The sequence below is a fragment of the Chaetodon auriga genome, chromosome 16 (assembly GCF_051107435.1).
Source record: "Chaetodon auriga isolate fChaAug3 chromosome 16, fChaAug3.hap1, whole genome shotgun sequence".
NCBI classification, from domain to species: domain Eukaryota; kingdom Metazoa; phylum Chordata; class Actinopteri; order Chaetodontiformes; family Chaetodontidae; genus Chaetodon; species Chaetodon auriga.
The window spans coordinates 7,586,216-7,608,551 of NC_135089.1; the positions used below are offsets into that span (position 1 = coordinate 7,586,216).

The 22,336-nt window shown below is 43.4% G+C and overlaps 1 protein-coding gene across 3 annotated transcripts in view; it reads right to left on the bottom strand.

Moving 5' to 3' along the window:
* Positions 1-2,139: 2,139 nt before the first annotated feature.
* Positions 2,140-22,336, bottom strand: part of pde4a (phosphodiesterase 4A, cAMP-specific) — a 39,943-nt gene continuing 19,746 nt past the window's right edge. Inside the window, exons 1-15 of one of the 3 annotated variants that reach the window (XM_076751686.1) lie at positions 18,413-18,652; positions 16,485-16,670; positions 15,973-16,009; positions 15,755-15,825; positions 14,912-14,961; positions 13,840-13,952; positions 8,432-8,525; positions 8,142-8,305; positions 7,691-7,789; positions 7,421-7,585; positions 7,144-7,243; positions 6,429-6,583; positions 6,170-6,292; positions 4,930-5,112; positions 2,140-4,702 (exon numbers count right to left, since the gene is read on the bottom strand). In XM_076751686.1, the coding sequence (XP_076607801.1) occupies positions 4,178-4,702; positions 4,930-5,112; positions 6,170-6,292; positions 6,429-6,583; positions 7,144-7,243; positions 7,421-7,585; positions 7,691-7,789; positions 8,142-8,305; positions 8,432-8,525; positions 13,840-13,952; positions 14,912-14,961; positions 15,755-15,825; positions 15,973-16,009; positions 16,485-16,670; positions 18,413-18,606 (2,259 nt within the window). In that variant the 5' untranslated portion in view covers positions 18,607-18,652 and the 3' untranslated portion in view covers positions 2,140-4,177. Of the gene's footprint in view, positions 4,703-4,929; positions 5,113-6,169; positions 6,293-6,428; positions 6,584-7,143; positions 7,244-7,420; positions 7,586-7,690; positions 7,790-8,141; positions 8,306-8,431; positions 8,526-10,927; positions 12,381-13,839; positions 13,953-14,911; positions 14,962-15,754; positions 15,826-15,972; positions 16,010-16,484; positions 16,671-18,412; positions 18,653-22,336 lie in introns of those variants that run through there. The other 2 variants (XM_076751685.1, XM_076751688.1) reach the window with 2 other exon arrangements.

A 22,336-nucleotide genomic window follows, 5' to 3' on the forward strand; every position in this document is an offset into this window, starting at 1 on the left:
TATCACCACCCACCTCTGTCTTGTTTCACTCTGATTGGACGACGGTTTGTTTAGCGCTTGTGATTGGCGGAAAGCCATGGCAGTCTTTGGAGTAGAGGATTCTGGGAATTCTTGAGGATGCAGCCATCTCATGCCAGAGCCAGGCAGGTGCAGGTAGCCCTAGCAACTGTTTCAACTGTTATTGTTTGATGATATTTAATAATAGCGTAAGACAAACAAGTAAATATCGTCCAAGTTGATAAATATTACTTGAAAACAGCCATTATCACTCGGAAATAGTCTAAATGTCTTTAGTAAGCATCCTTAGATGCTCTGTGAACATAGTCTACCGAGAACATAGTGCAAACTGGAGCAAGTAATGAGCCCAAATAGAGCTCATTTCGACACAATAGAGCATCTATCTAAAAAGTGGTTGGAGCTTTAAGAACTCCAAAGGACCAAGAAATGCTGCCTGAAACACCCAGGTACAATTGTAACTTGTTAGAAATAAGATTACACTCCCATGACCCATGACTAATAAATGGTATGAATGCAAATAATGCACACAAAGTAGTAGAATGCAAACATTAATACCAAACAGTGCACTACCAGCTAGCAACAGTAACAGCATACATGACAATGGTATTGCATTTTTAATATAAAAATCTTACTTTATTTGTATTTTTAACACACTTTACAGTACCGAACAGTGAAATAAAAGAAAAATATACTGATATACTATAATATTGTTTTATATATAGATGTTTGCTTATTAAATGCATTTATTCACAAAATGACACCTCAGCTCTGTTAAGAGGAAAAACTCTCATAAAAATAATATAATAAAAAATAACTTGGACACATTTACACATTACAGCAAGATCATTTACAAATATTACAATCATTTCATGTTGTTTTTTCCCTTGAATAATCTTTCTTACTTGTGACAAACACATGAATTAAAGCCCAGAGAATTATTCACAGAGGGAGTCAGTCTGCGACAAAGTAACCTGACAGCAACCCGATGGGAACCAGCTAGTTAGGCCACCATTGGATGGATAATCAGGCTATCAGGCTAGTGATTAAAGTTACTAAGAAAAGAGGTGGTGATAGTACTAGAAATGGCCAAGTTAGATAAGGACACATTTATTTCCTTGGAACACGTCACATCTTATGTGACTATGCCAGCTTACATTTGACTTGATCAGTCAAATAAATTCAATCTCACATGGACTATTAATAGAGAATGACTAGTTTATTCCTCTATAAACGGGGCTAACATTGATTACTGCACAATGAAAGTTTGTGATTTGGCCCAATGGAATATAATCAACAGGCCACTGCCAATGACCAAACCACCAGCACAGACTGTACACTACCTGAAACACACTGTCTGCCTCAAAACCTGATGGAATAAAGTGCTGGTACAAATATATTTGATTTTAACAATAAATGTGGACAGTTGACAGAATGTTAGCACAAGTGAGCAAAAACATAATCAGAGAATGAAAAGGTGGGCATGTGGCCTGCAGTGCTTCAGTGGTTCACTTAACAACCTCAAGTGGTTATTTGTCAATCATTATGACTTGGATAAATTTATAATTTACAATCCAATATTACATTATGTACAAGAGTGGTAATGCTTATAGCAATATCATCAACACGTGATTCATTTTCCAGACCATCCACCAGAATGATATAAAAATAAACTGTACACAAACTGTTCAAAGAAAACGCTTCCCATGGTTTTCTTTTCATCATTTAAAAAGAATGGCAGCAATCAATCAATTGAATAATTTTCTTGATAAGAAACAATTGCTACAGTATTGTGTTTGTATGGCAATTAAATATTAATGTTTTTATAGCTTATGACAGAACAAGAAGCCACAAAAACAAAGCAACATCTTTAAAATAAAAGGCCGATGCATATGGGAATCTTTTATTTAACTGCAATAGTAATCCTGGATTCCCATTCCACAAGATGAAAGCCTGTGTGGTGGCCCCGCAGCTCTGCTCCATCCTGCGACAGAGCAGGTCAAACACACAGGCTTCTGTTGCACCGAGCTGTGGTGTCTTCAGATAAGTTCAGTTACTGACCTGCAGAAACTTACTCTTACCTTCCAAAGAACCACACCCATGTTCTTTTTTTTTCTTTTTTTTACCCTGTGAAAAACAAACACCTAAACAAACTGTGACCCATTTAAGCTGTGCTGATCGAATCCTGAACACCATTCAACACGATGTGGTGATGCCAGTGAGGCAACAATGACACATATGACAACATCTTTAGCATCCTGCCCTCTCTCTCTGTTACTCACTCGCTTACTCATGACAACACAATAAGCCACGCAAACAAACACATACGCATCAGCTCCACCTTGTCAACAAATCAATATCTGGTCAGAGTCAAACAAAGGACGTCCTTATTCATTCTCATTGGCTGCAAAATCTTCACTCCCATTTCTTATTTCCTCTGCATGCCTTCAGGTAGCTATAAGATAGTCATTTTACCATCTTGATTAAAAACAACACATTCTTTTTGTTGGTCCGAGCACAGCAACAACATAACAACTAATTGGCAGCAATGTTTACCCTCCAAATGCAATGCTGGATACATTGTGTATAGACACACTGATACTCACAGAAATAAGCATACAGACGTGATATAAATATACAAGGATATCTATTATATATCTTATAAATCTACATACTGGCAGGTATGTATCCTGCATCTGACATTAAGGCAAAAAAGCATCAAACATAACAAGGATGATTAGGGACTGCCACACCACCTTTTGGCCAAGTCGCACTTCCTTCTCCTGACATTCTGCCTCCCTGGTTTTCCTATTCATCTGTTTTCCTTCAAATCCCTTCAGCCACTGAAGTTTTTCATCCTTCACTTTGGTGAGAATTGTTGTGTATGAGGAGACAAAAACACACAGTGCAAGTGGGTTTGAGATGGCGAGTGAAAATTTGTTCTGCTGATGAAATAATTCTGAATCCCTTCAACATATTTAGCAACTGTTAAATAGAAAATAGGCAAAACTTATGCTTCAAAGCATCACATGGCTTATTCTCAGAAAGTTTAAAAAAATCATTCTAATAAGAAAAAACCATAAGCTGGAAAGAGTCCACTGGTGGTTGTGGTGGTGGTAGTGATTGCTCTGCATCTAGAGTTCTGAGTTATTATATTACCAGAAGAGCAACAAAGGAAGACTTACAGCTTAAAACATATCACCACAGAAACTGTACGTGTGAGATACACACCACAATACCATGAACAGTAAAGAGATCTTTAACAAGAGACAATCAAAAATGATAACAAAATCAGACACTCCTGTCCCACAATGCATTGCTTCACGACAGCTCCATTCAGGAAGCTGGTGTTTCAGAAAGGCACAGAGCCATCTTGCACCAGTAGCGCTCTCCTCGTAAAGGGAAAAGGGGTATGGGACCCAGCGGCCCCCTCATCGCAGCATCTTCCTTTCCTTCCATATCTTCCTCTCTCCTCCTCCAACTCTGTGGATTTTCTTGTTTTTCTTTCCGACAGAAATGGAAAAAAAGTCACTCGGATGTGTAGCTTTTCTGAGGAGAACAGTTTCTGTTGAGGTTCTAACGAACATGAATTACTAATACTGACTGAACACTATTTAATACTCCATTAAGAGATGGCTTTTTCCAAAGAGATTCATTACTGATCAATGTCCCTCACGTAAATGCACACATACAAACATACAGTCAAGTGTGTGTGTGTGTGTGTGTGTTGGCATGTCTGTGCGTTTGCAAGAAAGGAGGGCGTTCATCTGGGTTCCAATTATACTGCATGACTTGTGCGTGCACGCACACACATTGCATTGCTGTTTTCTGCATGACTTACTCCTACCATGTGTTTGTGTGTGTCACTTTATATGTGTTTATATGTGTGCATTCCAGTCTCAGAGTGCTACGCTGTCTTCAGTTGGCCCATTCCTCTTAGCCTAAAGTTCACTGTGAAATCAGTCGAAGGACTTGTCACTATTCCAAATCTACAGTTGCTGTGTAATTACCTTCTCTTTAAGCAATTTTAATTTATTCCCTTTTTGAAAAATATATTTAAAGGTCTGTATTGTCATTGCAGTCTTATTTGTTCTTGGTTTGGCCATTGAAAGAATGAACAAGATAATGTGTGCAAGTGAGGAGGGAGACACAGGAGTAGAACTCATGTATCTTCAGCTTGTGAAGAAGAATCTTCCTCTTCCTCTACAGGACTTGTGTCAGAAAGTCTTTCCTTTTCAGATCTCACCTCCAAGTGAGCTTTCACCTCCTGCTCCTCCTCCTCCACCTCCTCTTCCTCCATTGCCACCTCATCTTCCTCTTCTATTATGTCCTCATTTTCCTCCTCTGCCATTATGTCTTCCTCTTCCTCTTTTTTACCCTCCTCCTCCTCCTCCTCTTCCCCCTGACTGCAGTCCTGTGCCACGTGGTTCGGCGTAGGCTTGTCACCCTCATCTCCCTGTTCTCTGTGAGAGCTATCCTCAAGGGTGAGTTCAAACTGAAACTTGTCCATGCAGGCGTTTAGATCTTTTTCCTGGCACACGGGAGGTGGCGAGGGGCTTTGTGGGATAGTGCTCTGGTACCAGTCCCTATTGTCCTCCAGAGTGTCCAAGATGTCCTGGGCATCAGGGTGCACAAGGTCCCCCCATGTCTCCCACAGCGGGTGGACAATGTAGTCAATAAAGCCCACCTGAATCCAGAAAGAAAGAGTATGACTGGCATCATATAAACTAGCACAGTGGTGTCATTTCACTGCCTTCAAATCAGCATTAAAATGCATGAGGATGACTGCTGTGATCAGTGATGACAGATCACTCGCTGCACTGTTGTTATCACCCCACCTACAGCATTAACAGTTATCCAGTTGTGCACAGAGTCATATCCATACATGTGTATATTTCAGGGCTGAGCATTTACCTGACTCTTTTCCACAGATGCAGTGTGTTTATCACACATGGGACTGATCTCCATCCCTCGCTCTCTCTCCTTATCTCCCTGCCTGAAGAACTCCTCCATGATTCTCTCCGTCCATTGTCGATACACAGCCAGGGGTTTCGTAGGATTGCTCAGGTCAGCACAGTGCACCATGTTCCTCAACACCTGCACAAACACACAGCCACGTCGCACACTGTATTATGCATATGCAAAGTTATAAACACTGAATTCAGATACACGTGGAGATCATCTGCTTTCCATTTCCTCTGTCCCTCTGGCTGTCTGAGGGTTTGTGTTTTCAACTAATTAAACTAATTTTAGCTATGAAGTCACATTGAGATTAAAACCTCTCTTGCTAGTGAGACCTAGACAAGCCACGGTTAATTAGCAGCGTCAGACACATAAACAGGACAACAACATCACAATAACAGTAAGTTCAACAAAGACACATTACATAATCAAGTGCAATAAATGAGGCAGCATCAATCAGATCTTTGACATTCAGGTCAAATCAAGTCAAATACATTTCTGCATGCCTGGCTGCCATCTCCAGTCCATCAAACTCAATTTGGACAGTAATAAGCAGCTTCCTTTCTGCAAAATTTTGCCCCACATAAGATCTCTTTTTTTTCATTGACAAAATAAAGCAACACCCATTTCATCCATCAAATACTTTAGCACAGTCCTTGACAACCAGGGTCAGGGAGAATCACTGTTTGCCTGCATATCTTGTGGTCCTACCTCTAAAAGCACACATAAACTACTCCTTCTAATCTTTCTTAAGCCTGATCCATGTTGTCTTAACTATCAACAAACATTACTAGCACTGGAAACAGGTTGGAGAAAATGCAACAAAAACCAACAAAGAGCAGTCACAGCTCTTATGGTGTCCATGAACACAGTGTAACCACAACACCATGGCATTTTGAGGAGGGGCATGTAAGTTGTGACAAGGCCATATCTCCAGTGTGAGCTGGATCTTGCAGAGGTGAGACACTTTGATGCAGGACTATAAATCAGCCTTCATCCGAGTTAGTGTTCTGTCCAGCAGCCTGCCCCGTAACCTCTACTTTAACTCTAGCTAAGCAATGGTTACATCCTGCTTAGTCTTCCTCTTGAATTACTCGAATACATCCTATCAGTGCTTCAGCTCTTTTGTAACAAACCCAGAATCAGAACATCTGCTAAATGGCTGAATTGTCAGTTGAAGGTGGCGTCTCACCTGTATCCGATCAGTGTAATGGTCAAGCAGCAATACTCCAGAACTTGTCACTTTCTTGGTTTCCACCATTGTCTTGAGGTCTGCCAGCAAACTCATGTGTTTAGACATATCTGTTGCCAAAACCTAGGAAGAAAACAAGTGAAAGAAAAAGAAAGATGGAGAATAGGAAGGTGGTTGAATATGTGTGAGAGCTAAAGAGCAGGTGAGAATTGAGGAAGGTATCTTCATGATTCAGAATAGCCGTGTTGACGACACTCACCATATCAATAACAAGTTTCCTCAGACTCTGTCTCTGCCTCTTGCTAAGGTTCTGGAAGATGTCACAGTTGTCCTCGTGAAGCAGCTTGAAGCCCACAGCTAGGTGATGGTTCTCCAACACAGACTCATCGTTATACATCAGGGCTAGCTCTGAGTCTGAGGGAAGCCATACAACACACACGAGTCAAAAAGACATACTGTGATTGCATCACCCCATCAGCATCACCATGCTCCCTCCATCAGTGTTTGAATCAAGACAGCAGTGACACCGTTTCAAAATGTACAACTATTGATTAAAGGAAAAAGCAACGTGCAAATACAACTTTAGAGGTGATCATCTCCATTTAGAAAAACTGAAACAACACAGTTGACATACTAATAAAATATATTTATGAGTTCAAAAACAACATTTAAGACGAACTTTTTGGGTAGAACGAAATGAAAGGCCACATATTATCAAGATAGCTGACCCAGAGAACTAGCCTCATCTAATTCTTACATAGTGGAGGTTTGCTACCTGTCTTATGCTCTTTTCAAAATCTGAGACTTTTATAGATGAGACCTGTTACACTATTACTAATCAGTCGTGAACAATTTGGATTCTTCTACAGAAGCTGCTTTTTGTTTGTCCTTGCCATCATGATGTCCTGTTTTCCCATTCTGTTTTTTTTTATAATTCATAGTTTTGTGTGTCTCTTAATCTCATTTCCACTCACTGGTGTTTATGAGGAATTGGTTAGACACTCCTGGATGGTCCACATCGTGGATGGCAGCGGCAAATAAAGCAGCTAGAATCTCTAGATCAGTGAACACAGCCTGTCAGAGAGAAATGAAAGAGAAAAGAGGAAAATAATCAGTTAAAGTGCTGTTTGCTGTTTGTAACAAGGGGAGTGGTAGCATTCGTGAAAGTCTGTGCTTGTGAAGTTAAATGTATATTTGGTATTTGTACTAATACTGTGTCTTTGGCTTTTGCAGACCAGTAGAGGTATTTACATCTAGAGCCGGTGTGGATAGCAGTACATGAGTAGACTGAGTGACATCTGCAGCGTGCAGGCTGTTGTGGTAGGCCACATTGGCATGGTAGTGGTCCTCCAGGGTCATCACATAGGTGACAAATGTATCCACAGGGATCCGAAAGGTCTTCAGTAGATCTCTTTCCTGCAGCAGAGACAGTCCCCAGGGGTTATGGTCACAAGTAAGTCATGCTGTATGATATATTGTATAATCCATTTCTAGTTAAAGCTCAGGTTCTCCATCTCTCACCTGGAAGATGGCAAACATTATGCAGCTGAGGGGTCGGTTATTGGAGAACTCTGCCACGTGAAAGATATTAAGGCCCCACTTGTTCAAGTCGTTCAGCTCCTGAAGGCACAACAGGCAGCATTAGCACACAACTGTACAACAGTCAACAAAAGTGCATGATACTACAGTTGTGTCTTCTTTAGACTATATTGTGATTAGGTTTCGTGAAATTTGCAGCATGATGCATGTTTAATGGCTACATGGCATTGTTTGATTGTTTGATTGTGGTCCACTTCATCTTCCGTGTGGGTTTATGAGTGCATGTCTAGGCAATAACTTGCTTTTACAGCTTTTACATCTATTTGGTTCAGTTCATCCGTTAATTTTTTGGCAAAAGAATTCTTTGGAACAGAACAACATAAAACATAAAACACAAACACAATAAAACTAAGACAATTGAAGATGTATTTACCCTGGCTAACGCATCCTCGTGTTCAGTCTTCACGCCGAAGCGAGGCATGGCGGAGTTGGAAAGGCTGGAACTGTGCGTGAGCTTCTTCACACCACTGATGTGACACATTGGCTTCTCCCTCTCCCTCAACGTTGGGGATGGGATCTCCACCTCGTTCTGCTTATCTGGGGTTTGGAGGGGCAAGAGTCAGAGGTTTGCCAGGAGACTTATGGGTTGTGCTTGACCTGAGGGTAAAGCTATAATGGATTGCTGTCATGGTTGGTCACAGATAGATGTCAGATTTGCTTTACCTAGAAAGGTAGTGGAGATGTATTCTGACACCTGGTTCCCTGAGCGACTCATCTCAGACAAATGGGACAGCTCCCTGTTCAACATCCTCTTGAACTGCGGGAAGGACAGACAGAAACAGGAAGTGAGTGACTTTAATAGTAGCTACACCGTAGAAGCATGAGGGGTTACTGACATATCCAAAATATGTTGAGAAACAGATTGGTAAACCTTCAGAATGATTAACTTTCAGCTTTAGATTCCATTTGTACTGATACATAACAAAACATTCCTGTGAGTCAAATATGAGAAAATAAATTATCACCCTCAATAGGGCTTCATTCACCAAATGGTGAGAAAATCAATTATGAATCATGCCTCCTCTTTATGAGAACATAGTGTTCAAAACCCCAATTCAGTGTGCTTGCATTTTGATTGCGATGTATTTATATGCTGGCATGTTTATATGTATTTTTCTCCATACATCTACAGTGGTAATCATGAACAACTAGTCTGCAGGTCCTTCCAGTACAGGCACAAATGTGATTAAGTGAATACATTATCCCTGCAGACAGAAAACACTATTCCTGAACGTTCCCTCGGCTTTCGTGCAAGTTTCTGTTCCTATAGATAAATGCGGCCTTTGGAGGCTCGACAGTCACGTGTCGCGCAAGCCATGCGAAGGCACAATGCGATACGGACAAGACCCCTCCGTCTCTGTCCTACTGACTGATCTTTCACACATAACAATCTCCATGGCAACCAGTGCGGTTGCCTTGGCAACTGCCCCCTCACAGTCAGTCCTCCAGCTTGATGTGAGAGCGGTGGCTGCTTGGGTGACAATCTGAGGGAGTAGGCAGGTGTCTCTGACCTTTACCAAGGTCAACCCTCCCCTCCTCTGCTGTCTTCCTCTCTACGTCTCTCTGTTCCTTATATCTGCTCCTCCCTCCCTCTCGAGGTAAACAACACTCTCCACTGCTGCCCTCGAGCCCCAGAATCCTCCTCTGTCACAGGCTCCACTTCCATTTCACACACCTCATGCATTCCCACCATCTTTCACTGTTTTCCTCACAGTTATCTCTTTTTCGCCACACATTCCATCCAGCCTGGTGCCTGTTACGCGATAGACAAAGCAAATAGGTACTCTGACAGCAATTCGTAGACGCAGTCAGGCAGAATCAGTCATCAGGGACCAGGAAAGCAAGTCAAGCCCAGTGGCACACTTAGGCAGCAGGCTCAGCCCGATCCTCCTCCTCTCTCTCTTGCTCTCTCTCGTTCTTTCCTTCCCTAATGCTGTAACGCTGAGTCATAGCTGCCAACCAACACTTCCACGGTGCCAGTCCGAGTGCCAGGACAAACAACACTCTTCCTCTGACACTGACTAATGAAGCAAAAATGCAAACGCTGCACAGACATGACCACGAACACACACATGTACACTTGTACACCTGCATATGTGAGGGACCCAGGAGGGCTTCATTTTTCTAACTGTCTATAATCATGAATAACATACATTAATAACTGAAAGAACACATGTGCTAAATTAACTATGGCCTGTACATTTGATTGATTAAGGCTGTAAACATGTCAGCAGAGATGCAACTCATAATGTGCCCAATGTCATTCAACAAAACAGTAAAGACTAAGGCCACAATTTGTTTTGGCAGCACAGTGACAGGATACCTCATCTAATGCAAACCTGACATATCAGAAAGCTCACACAGTGTTTACCGTCATACATTTTTGTGCATATAGCATGTTGGCATATCTGAGGACAAAAGGAACAAAAAGAAAGAGCTACTCAGTCCTGAGACAATAAGCTTTGTCCTTCAGTGACAACACGCTTGGCTTCCTTGAGTCTGTATTGAGGCCAGCCTCAGGGTAGCAGGTGAGAGAGACAGAAGGATGTGGGACGCAGGTGTGGAGGATGGAAACGGACATTATGGGACACTGCAATGTACCTGCAGTAACGATGGCTAGACTACTTATCACAAAGTCCCTAAGCCTTTTCTTTGATTTTAAGCAGCTTGGTGTATTCTCATAGGACAGAAATGTAGACCAGCCATGGAAGGATGAAGTTTTAGAGGCATATTGTCTTTTTGTTTACAGTGCTGCAGGAATGTAGACACATAGAGCAGAGTTAATAAACTCTGTGCCTTTATCACTGTTGCCCTTCAGTGGATTCATGTAGAAATTATGTACAGGAACACACTCACCAATATTCTGCCTTACAGTTACAGTTTCTCACAAAGCTGCTGTCAGACCCACAAAACTGTTTTTCACCACATAAATTCAGTATATCATGAATTGAGTCCCATGTAGCACATTATTAGATGATTGCTTAGAAACACATAAAATTCACTAACTGACACCTTCATGCATGGTTGGATCACAAAAAGGTATAGATGGGATGTTGATGCATGCATAGATGTGGCCACAACACTTGAAGAGTCCACAACATCTGTCCAAGATGGCCACTGCTAGGCCTTCTTGCCCTCTGCAAGCTCTCCGAGTCCTACCTGGTCCCACCACCCGATGAGCCAGGGCCTGGAACAGGTCTCACAGAACAGGTCCACTAAAGGGGTCCTGCGCTCCGCCGCCGTCCCACCCCCCTCCAGAACCCCTCCAGCAGCTGCACCGAGGTCCAGCTCTGCCCCTGCCCTCCCCTGCAGGGGGCTGTAGCTGGAGGAGCGGGGCAGCCGGTAGCCCCCTGGTACAGGCGAGGGGCAGGGGGATGGCGCGGGGTCAATGGCCTCCACTACACCCATGTTGAGGGTGACAGGGGGTTTGGGCCGATGGCACAGGCAGGAGGTGCGGTAGTGTAGCGGGGTGGGGGCACTGTGGGTGCCCCAGTGGCATGAGGGCGTCGTCAGGGTGTGTGGGGAGAGGCCACAGCCAGTCAAGCCGGGACACTCCAGAGTGACGGCTGCCCCGAGAGGGGGCGAAGGAACGGGGGAAGGGGGTGAGGGTAGGGGCTGCTGGTGCAGACTGTCCTTGCCTACATGCAGCACCCTGAAGCAGGCCACCCAGTCAGTCCAGAGGCTCCAGCCTCAATGTGGTCCGTAGATGAGGGTCCCCCTGATGGGCAGACCAGGAGCCCCCTGGATCCGGCTGCTGTGGAGACTACATCTCATCCCATTTGCTGAGCAGACTGACCCAAATGTACAGTCACTGCAGGGTAGAGGTGGATGGGAGCCGAAAGAGGGAAGATGGAGGGAAACAGAGAAGGAGAGGGAGCGAGAGACCGTCTGAAGGGCACAGAGAAGAGCCGATGGAGGATATGAGTGGGGATCTGAGAGATGTAAAAGAAAAAATGATGTTGAGAGAGCTGAGCTGCTTGACAAACAGTAATAAAAAATTTAGATGATGGAGGTGAGAGGGATGGAGTGATGGTGACGGCAGGACAGAAACATGACAGTAGTATCGAATGATGGAGGTAAAGGGAGCTTGGATGACAGTAGGAACATCGGGGAAGGAGGAAGGGAGAAACAGGTGATAATAGCAAGAGAAAAACAAGGATGGAGAGGATGAGAGGGGGAGAGAGAAAGAGACAGAGAGGGATGCAGGCAGGCCTGTGGCAGACGGTCAGGCTGAAGAATCACACCAAAGCTGTGGTCTGGAAAAACAGGCTCCCTCTCCCTGCGTCGACTGCCCCTCCCCCACGGTACGGATCCAGAGGCCCGGCCCAGTCCTACCGGTGCATCAGCCCGCCTGTACCGTCTCACACCGATCCCAGCAACAGTCAGTCCACAGTCAGTCTGGCTGCCTCCTGATAGCTCCGTATCCCAGTCCCCTGCTCCAAGTCAATCCATGCCTCAGCTGTCCAAAATGCCAGAGGTCTAATCCTGCCGCTTTAGGCTGCCGTTCCTCCTCCAATGCTCTGCCTCTTGCGCCATTTCCCTGGATGCTGTAGACGGCTCTCGCAAGCTAATCAGGCAGTGTGGCTGCAGGCGCATGCATGTGTGTGAGTGTGTGTGTATGTGTGTGTGTCTGTGCTCGCTTCTGCTCTCAGCCTGAGTGCGCATGTGCGACAAGACAGCATGTACGTCTGTTGAAAATATGTGTGTGAGCGAGGGTGTGAGTAAGAGTGAGAGACTGAGTGGGAATATTCATGTGCACCTCCATGTTGGCACAGTGTGGAGGATTTCTGTAGCTTAGTTGCAGCAGCTAAAAGACGGCAACATATTCATAGAGACTGTTTACCCCAGGAGACTTCCCTCTTCACATTGTATGTGCGCGCACTCACTCACACACACACACACATACACATAATTGATGTCTTTTAGACACTCTCCTTTTATCTCTTCCTCAGCCCTTTCATCATAAGCTGCACTGATTATAAAGATGAAGAACCTTGCCATTAGTTGACAGTGTGTGCAACACGGGAAGAATTTCTAGAATAAAATGAACAAGGTACACGGTGCTGTCTCTTTAAGACAGAGCACTATTAAAGGAGCATCACCTCTATTTCATTGGTTGTTGCCCAAACCACATGGCTTGTGGTCAGAGTGGCAAGCCAATAACTAAAAAGGAAGGGCAGACCCTGCTGCTGTTCGATAGCAACCAAGGTTACAGAAGAGACTTCAGCATCAGGGCCCGTTCCCCTCCCTCTCATGTCCTCCATATCCACAGACCATCACCCTCGCTCCCTTCTCTCCCTCTCTATCTGTCCCGTGCACCCACAATTATAGATGCATGTATAGTTGAGAAGCCTGCCCATGTGCACTCTCACAGGCATGTAGATGCAGTAGGTTACTGCACAATGCACACATGCATCTCTAGCAGTTAGAAACACAAATGCTTAACTAGACATATGTGACAGTTTAGTCTAACAAGTGCCATAAAACCCAGGGGTGGTTGACATATGTGGTAAAGCCTGCATGAATTATTTATCAACACAATTTCTACCAAAGGATTGCAAATAAACCCAGGAAACAACTATTTTCATGAATCAATAACACTGATTAACAAGCCTCTGGAAATTGATGCAATCTATAGTAAAAAATGCAGAAGATGATTACTTCAGCAGCTAATGAGTCATTTTCTAAACTATGTTACATGAAAATGTGTGAATGTTCAATGTGACAGGTATTATGGGAGACTGGACAAGCCAGATGAAGGTTTTTAAAAGGTTCTTAAAAGTGTTTTTAATGAGTGAGTTTTACGGATACGGTGAAGCTGCATTGTTTGTATATATTTGTGGAGTGGAAGCATAAACAGGAAGTTGGCTATAATGCATCTTGTACACTGAGTGATACAGCTGCAAGCCAATAATAATTAGTTCTCGTGATGTGATGTGATGAAGGGTTCTCGTTAACCGGGAAATACAGTTTATATGTTGTTCATCAACAAGCTTGATACTGAGTTAACCTGGAGGTTGAAGGACAGCAAAAATGTAAGTGAACATGATTGCGTGTGGACAGGTGTGCACCTTGTTGGAAGCCATCTCGCTGACTGAGCGGTGGGTCTGAATGGTCTCCAGCTGGTCCAAACACCAGTCCAGTTCCTCCAGAGTCTCCCGAGCCATCTGCTGGTATGTCTCCTCTGGGAAGGACACACACACACACACACACACACACACACACACACACCAGCAAAATTCAAAATATGTGATGCTGCAGCTCATTTGCAAGTCATTAATGTATGTAAGAACAAGTGAATTAAAGGTATTTGGGTTTTATGATGGAGCCACAATGTTTTATGTTTTACAGAGTAAAAGTAAGCAAAATTTAGAATTTCAATTCAAAATATCACTCTAAAACTGATTGACAGGTGTTTTCTGATACATTTAGAAACAGAAGTCATGAAACAATTTTGGAGTCAGATCTGAGACAAGACAAGTTGTACATGTGTTCTGCACCCAGATTGTGAAAACACAATAAAACAGGACTAAATTGTTATCATCCAAGTCATAAAAATAATCTGTTGTTCAAACTATTTAATTATACATGTAATTTCTATGGTCAAAAAAACGGATTGTGCCTTTAATGTCAAGTGTTTGGTGAAAACTGAATAAAAATGTCAGGCACTCTACATCTGAAGCTCTGCAGGGTAAATTAAATGCTGCTTGCAATATTTTTACAACAGGTTAGATTTTGTCCTCTCACAAAAACAGCAGCATTTTCTCTCAGTTTCAGTGCAGCGAAGGAAAAAAGATCCTGTGGAGTGAAAATTAAGCTTTACATACGTGTCCTGTATACGTCTATGTATGAAAAGAGATTAAACTCCAAACATCAGCTTTGTTATTTCTCAACACGTATGCCTTTTGTATCTTAAACATTAGAATGAGTAATTTAAGAGCTAGCCAGTCTCAGAAAATGTATGCAGTACAGTTAATTAAAAAATTCCTCAGTAATAGCCACATGATGTGCTGTGCTGTTCGGCAGTCATTTTCATTACTGATGATGCATTTGGGGAGTGTGGGAGCCTTAGTGTGTCCTTAAGCCGTGTGAGGGGACTGTGGGACTCTTTGGACTTAGAGTTTTAATTAGCTGACAGCGTACCAGAGAGTGTAGCTTGGGGAACAGTGGGTTGGCTTGTCACTGGTGACCTCCTGTGGACAAACACATCATTACATCAGGTGGAGAAGCACACGCTGCTGCCCCCTGCTGGGGATCAACACACATTCAGCATTACATGATGAGGCAACAAAAGGCTGGGCTCACAGAGGGGATGTGAATATTTTTATGTATCTTATTCATTTATATGCCCCTAAGAAGAGACAAAGGCATGTCTATGTTAAAATGTCTTTGAATATTGAATAACACTGCAATGTGTGAATTTTTTAAAGTGCATAAAAATTCCCTTGTTTCACTTCAAACATTCAAGAATCCAAGGATTGTCAAAAACAAAGCATGAGCTCTGCGCTGCTTTCAGATAGCCTTCGTGTTTTCCTAATTGTGTCGTGAGGGAGGCATTTTCAGGGCACAACACTGCATAATTATAGATGCTGATAATGCTGTGGTGCATTGCTTTATATATCATATTGACGTCCAGCTAAAAGCCTGCCAACGCGAGCTCCTTATGTCTACTGCATTACAAAGAAGAATAATTTTAGAGTTATTGACCGTCTCCATCGTCTGGGTACAGAGTCAGGGACATACATCTGAGGCATGGTGTTCTCTGCGCTCAGTCCTCAGCCAGTGAGTTGGAGAGATGCCAGATAATGCAGATCATATTTTCCTTGAACATAGCCTGGTAATCATAAACTGGTTAATCATGATGGCAAAAGTGTTTCCCACGGGAGCAGGGAGAGGGAGACATTAGCAAACACATACTGCAGACTAAGCAGGCAGTCGTGACGAGTGTAAGTGGGGGGAAGGGGTGTTTGACAGCATGATACTGACTTGTTAGTGGGTGTTGTGACATTGGCGAGGATGGTGAAGTTGCTTCTTACGGTTCGTAGGCTGGCCAACACCTGGGGGATGGATGGACAGCGTAGGAGGGAAAGAAGGAGGGAGGGAGGGAACCGGGGGGGGGACAAGTTCACTGCACTAATTAACCACTGTTTCTAGTCATTTACAGCAATTAAACATGTCAGACAATGTGCATAAGGAAAACATACCTGAGCGAAAGGGGTGACAATCATGTCCTCGGTGTGCCTGCAGGACAAAAGATGGAAACAAAAAGTAGGGAATGAGATGAACGCGAGCGGTTTGGGTGGCTGAGACGCTCGGTATTAGTGTTTATATGAGAGGCTGTATCTGTGAGCTGGATGTTTACGAAGACCTGTGTGGGTCTAAACAGAGAAATAGCCCTGAAATACTAATGGAAGGTTTTAGGTGGTTTAAATTTACTGAGCTACAAGCCAGGAAACAGAGCACAACAGTTAATGCTAAGAGGATTCATCATGATTTCATTAGCATAATGATTGCATAATTACAATCACAACCATTGCTGTGTTGATTGGGATAATGTGCAGTAACTGTTGTGTGTGTGTGTGTGTGTGTGTGTGTGTGTGAGAGAGAGAGAGAGAATGTGTGTGTGTTTGTGACTGACTGGACACTGCAGATTTAAAAAACATGTTTGAATTCTGCTTGCTGCGTGATGGATCCAGGATGATGGCTTCGTGCTTACCCCTCACTGTTGATGGAGGAGTTGCGTGACATGGTTTTGGGGGACGTGTCGTAGTCTGAGTCTGAGCGGTACAGGAAGGACTCCCTGCGCTGGCTCTGGGGGAAAGAAGGGTGGAGCACCAACCCAGGACTCGCCTGCGAATCCATGGGACTGCGGCCTGGCGAGGGACCATTCTCCGAATCGAAACTGAAGGGTTTGAGGAGAAATTGGGGTTAATATCTGTTACATTTAATTTAAGTGCTTGTTTCACTGCTACCTCTCTTATCTCATAGTGACAGCAGGTAGTGGCAAGATAAGCCTAGACACCCAAACACATGCGATGAGTCCATCCACTTTTATTGTTTCTAGTTCTGAGAGAGGAAGTTGAAGAAAGAGATGTGACAGATGCTGCAGCATGAACCCATGCAGCTGTGACTCTGTGCTGCTGTTGGATTGGCAGACTGCCACCGGGCCGCCTTGAGAATTACACTTTACTGACAAATCATATTTTAGAGCAAGTCATGTTTAAGTGAGCAAAATGAGCCACATCAACTGCAGCTTCTCTCTGGGCCAAAGCTGTCTGTCAGAGGAACGCGGTGATTGAGATTTTTGATTTGGATTCAGATCTGTTTCAGGATGAAAACCCAAGAGTGTTGACATCACTATAAAGTCCGCTTTTACATAATAAAACTACTTATGTTATAATCAGGAAACATCACCAACAAAAGAAAAGAGACAACATGGATACCAGATATCCAACACTGAAGCAACATTGTTATTGACCTTTACCATCATATAAATCAATGTCTGCCTTCTGCTTTTTGTGTGGGAATGAAACACAGCAGTGTCAGGCCAACGCATCGCTGATTAACATTAAACCCAAAACACAAGGCTGAAAGTAATCCGCCAGATCCATTCAAAGACGAGCTCAGCCAAAGGGGACACGGCAACACGCTTCTCAGGTTGCACTCGTCTCTTTTACACCGACACCTGCAGTCATGAACTCTTTATTCTCCAGCAGCCCTCCACAAAACTCCAACTTTCTCTGTGATGAAAGTAGATTCGATCTCGCGGCTAAGAAATGAAGTCAGTATTGATTGAATGGGGTTGTAGAGTTTGGCATCATATAACAGGAAAATGATGGACAATTGTTTGGTAACAGTACAGACAGATACCAATTTATCTGATGACATTTCTGAAAAATGTACTGCTTGAGTTGTTATTGGGTTTATTATACTCTAAAACAGCTACAAGCCAAGACTTCCATATATAATAATATGAATCTGTAGTTGTCGCTTTCAGGCTACCGTCAAATGTTGGGATGACAGGGACAGAGAGGGAAGCAGGTTGCAGTGTAGCGGCAGCATCTATTTTTAATGTAGGATAACTTTTATCTCCACAACACCTCCCCACGTCTCCTAAAGTTCTCAAACTTTTTTTTTTATCAACACAGTTGTGAACGGTTTTCAGTTTGATTTCTAAAATTAAGCGTGAAGTGTGATATTTTTAGAATTTACTTCTGAATTGGCCAATCAGGAGCCACCCCTCTCCCCAGAGGGCTTTGTGAATATGGCTACAGATCAAATTATCATTAAACAAGTTTCCCCACTAATGAAAAACACATCAAAAATGTCTGCCAGGGAGACCCTCTGCAAGCTGCACATGCTAATCCCCATTTTTATTTTTTTCTGAAAATTTTGAGTGTAATTATGAGACTTCAGCATTATGAATTCAGCACTTCCACTAATCTAATCGATCTGACTAAGCCTATTAAAGTGTGTGCATGGAATAATTTACTCTGAAATCTTCTTTAGGGAGAAAACATTTGCACAAATGTTTACAATGCACACACCTCACCTGAGCTGATGCAGAACAATCACAAATCACTGCAGCTTCTTAGAGAAGAATGGGTGAAATTATAAATCAGTGCCATTGATGCAGACCTTTACCTGCATATACATTGAGATGAGCGTCTGCGCTCCTGAATACTGCGGTTCAGTTTCATACGCCGAAACAGAGCGGAGCCCCCGTGTCCGCGAGACAGGTCCACCGGTGACACAGGTGAGGTGAGAGAGGGCGCAGGAGGTGGACCCTCAGGACTCTCCCACAACCTCAGCTGTCGTGTCAGCTTCCTCTGACTCATCGTTGCCTGCTCTGGCCCTGGCGGAGCCGACCAGTTAAAGAAGACTCCCCCAGCCTCCACTTAAAACTGGTTGTCTCGCTCTGCTTGGCTGTCTGCCTCCCACACAGTCCCCCTCATTGACTTTTTAGTGCGTCGACTCACGTCTGAGGAAGACAGAGCCTGCCATACGTGGCGCAAACTACCCTCAGTCCAGAGCAAGATCTGATCCTCCCTTTAGTCCTGTTGTCCCCCGTGTCTCATGCCAGAGGAGTCAAAGTGCATCAACATGCATATCCTGCACTGCGATCCTCAGGCCCTGGATGTTTAAACTCCAGTTCACCCCTTTTCACTTCCTCAGCTTGTTCCCTGGATTTATGCAGGTCTCCTTAATCCTTGCCTGTGCAGGTTTGTTTGAGGTTTGTCTGTTCCTCAGCTCCGACAGCTTCGCAGAGGAGAGCTCTTCTGGCATTTCACCACCTCAGCTCTGTTTGAGTCCTGCTGCTGCTGATGGAACCGGACGGCCCAAACAGGACCTCTGTCCCCATCTGGTGTCCAGGTGGCTGTGGCTTCTGTCTCACATTCCAACCCTGGAGACATCCAGGCTGCAAAAACAACCGCGGGACCTGCGATGATGCCTGTTAATGTCCTAATTAGCTAGCCTTTCGCCCTTCATGTTGTATCTGTTACTGTTTCTCTCCTCCCCCCGCCTCCCCAATGCAAGCATGTGCTCTCACAATCCTTATCTCTCTGCACACAGTTCCTCTGCAGCAACAGGAAGGCTGATCAGTAAGAGTAACACAGCAGACGCTAGAATAGAGCAACACAGAGCCTGTGTCATGAGGATTTGAAGAGAAAATAGAAAACAAACCAGAAAGAGGAGGAGAAAAGAGAGAAAAAAGGCAGGGGGAATGGGTTGACTCATACCCCTGTGTAAATGTTTACATGTTCTACTAAAGAGCGTGCAAGGCTTGCGCCCAAAACATTTTGTATTTTGACATCAACCGCCTCGCTCACCAACAGCACTTTCCTTGGCCTTTAGATGTGAGCAGACACAGTGCTACCTTAATGTTCTCCATGAGTAACAATTAGACCATGAAATAGCTTTCAAACAAGGTGCATTAGGTCAACCACAACTAATTCAGTGATGACATCGGAGATAGCAGCCTGAAGCGGCATTCTTTTTTCTATTTTTTTTTAACACATACACGGTTTCTCAAACAGTACATGGCTGCTTTTCTAACACAGAGCAGCTCAGAATACACAAATATTTGACTGCAGCGTTATTAAAAACTATGCTGGAGCTATTGAACCACTGCAGGTATGAAGTTTGCTGGCAGTTCAGTTCCTGTGGTGTTATTTATTGCTTTCCTAAGAGGAGGTTATTGATTAATAGCATTGTAACTACCTCATTAACCCCTGAATTACCAACATGGCATTTGGAAACAACGCTGTTACAAGTGTGGCAATTTCCTTGGAAGAAAGAACAAAAAAAAAGTGGTGAGCTTGTTGAGTAAGTCATTGTTGAGTGGAAGAATTTCTCAACAAAGATTGCACAGCTTACTGTATTTCATTCCTGTAGCGCTGTCTAATACTCCAGAGTAATATTTCTAACACATCTAACACATAGAAATTAAACTATATAATTACATAAATAAATATACACACATACATACATGTACATATAGAATATACATTTTTCCTCACATATAACTGAAGTTTTTGAGTCATAGATGAAGTTTTCACATAAACAAACGTTTAATAGCATCAGAAAATAGTCATGCAGGGTATAGTTGACTTTTTGGTGATTTTTTTAAACAATTGCAGATTCTAGTCTACTATTTTACTGTCTGCACTGCAGGTTGATGTACTTCTACATCATACATGCTATTGATTCTTGATTACATCTGTTTCTTAATTGCTGCCTGTCTGACTTGTTGTGTTCGGTAGCAGGGCAAACCTTTTATTTGGAATACGGGTTGGACGTTGTGCATGTATGTGCGTGCCAGCATGTCTGTGTGACAACCTACATTTGTGTGTTTATTTGCAACCGTAGTGAGCGACAAAGAGGGAAGATATTCAAACTTTGTGTCACAGTTTGAGTACACAGTCTGCACATACCAAATGAGAGCACAAATGAGATGACTTGTGAATAGTATCTGCTTTTCCCTCAGCTTTTTTCTGCTAGAGCAGCTCGCAAAAAAAAAACACGCACAACCTGCTGCATGAATTCAGTGTTCCACCTTTCAGCAAGCAGCTTAAAGCCTGAGCACAGCGAGGAACACAGTAAAGATAAGATACCTTGTCAAGCTGTTTCCTCCTCTCCTCTTGCCTTTCACATTCACCTTTCTTCTCAGTCTCTCTCTTCCCTCCCCTCTCTCCTGGTATAGAGTAACTATCGTTTGTTTATGATGCACAGGGGATGGATGGTGCAGCTCGTCTTGGAAAGTCACTCGTGAAAAGGCCTCACATACGGCCTGTTTGAACAGTGCCTTTCAAAGGCAGACTTTGGAAAAATGTCAAGAATTCTAATTCACATGACAGTTACTATTGTAATCTCTGGAGAGCTGATGAAGAGACAATTATTCTATCGCCTATTAAATACAGAGTCCCAGCTCAATAATAGCTGGTGAAACCTCTCAAAGTGACTCATGCACACACGTGGACGCATACACGCACATGTGGACACACACACACTGGCAAAAACACACCCCCATGTTGCACTTGCAGCGCGCGCACAGACGAGCGTTAACGTTGTAGCTCTTTTGTTTTCACTCAAACACTATAAAAAGGCAAACTAGATGCATGTACACACAGGGACACACAAACTGTACACAGGGTGATTATAAGCCGGGCTGTGGGCAGCTCTCTTGCTTTCATTATGTGAAAGCAGAGTCCCTGGAGTGTATCGCTGTGGACAATGACATGATGATCAGAGGTTTCAGAGGGATGGGGATTAGTGCCAGCTGAGTGACTCCTTCTTATGGAAGATAGCAAACCGTCTCTGTCAGGATGGCGAGGACCACATTAAAGCTGCTGTCTTTCATGTAGCCCCGCTACCTGAACTGCCTCATTCTGTTAACTCACTGGGGCTCGGTCACGCACAACAGAGACAAAGCTACAGTAATGGATCTGTTAACAAGTGGAGCATCCCTGGCTGAATGGCAGCCTAACTCTTCAACTGATGTCACTAAAGCTTTAATGATGATATATGGAACTGTAACTTGATGATGAAAAAAATTAATGTTAGTGATTCTGATTCTGATGGCACATGGTGTAAAACGTGAATACAAACAGATTGCAATCATATACAAACTCTGCTTACCGACAACAGTTTTACAAAGCGTTCCTGAGCCCATGTAGTGATATCCTTTATACAATCGTGTTCACAGTGGTGAACCTTGCTCCATTCTCACATCCTTGTGAATGACTGAGCCTTTCCAGCATGCCCCTTTCCTACCCAATCATGATACTATCACCTGTTACCAATGAACTCGTTTACCTGTGGAATGTTCCAAACAGGTGTTTTTGGAGCAATTGTGGAGCATTCTGGGGCGATGGCGCCAGATAGCCGTCGTATCTGTCACTGTCACTGCCATTTGTCCTTTGTTCATCATCAGAAATGTATGAATTCAGTGTGAAAGACAAATTCCCATATAAAGAGAATCTCCCGACAGACGCAAAAGTGTGAAATATTACAAGACTGATGTTAGTTAATGATAGGCTTAGGGTTAGCTAATGTTATGCTGACTGA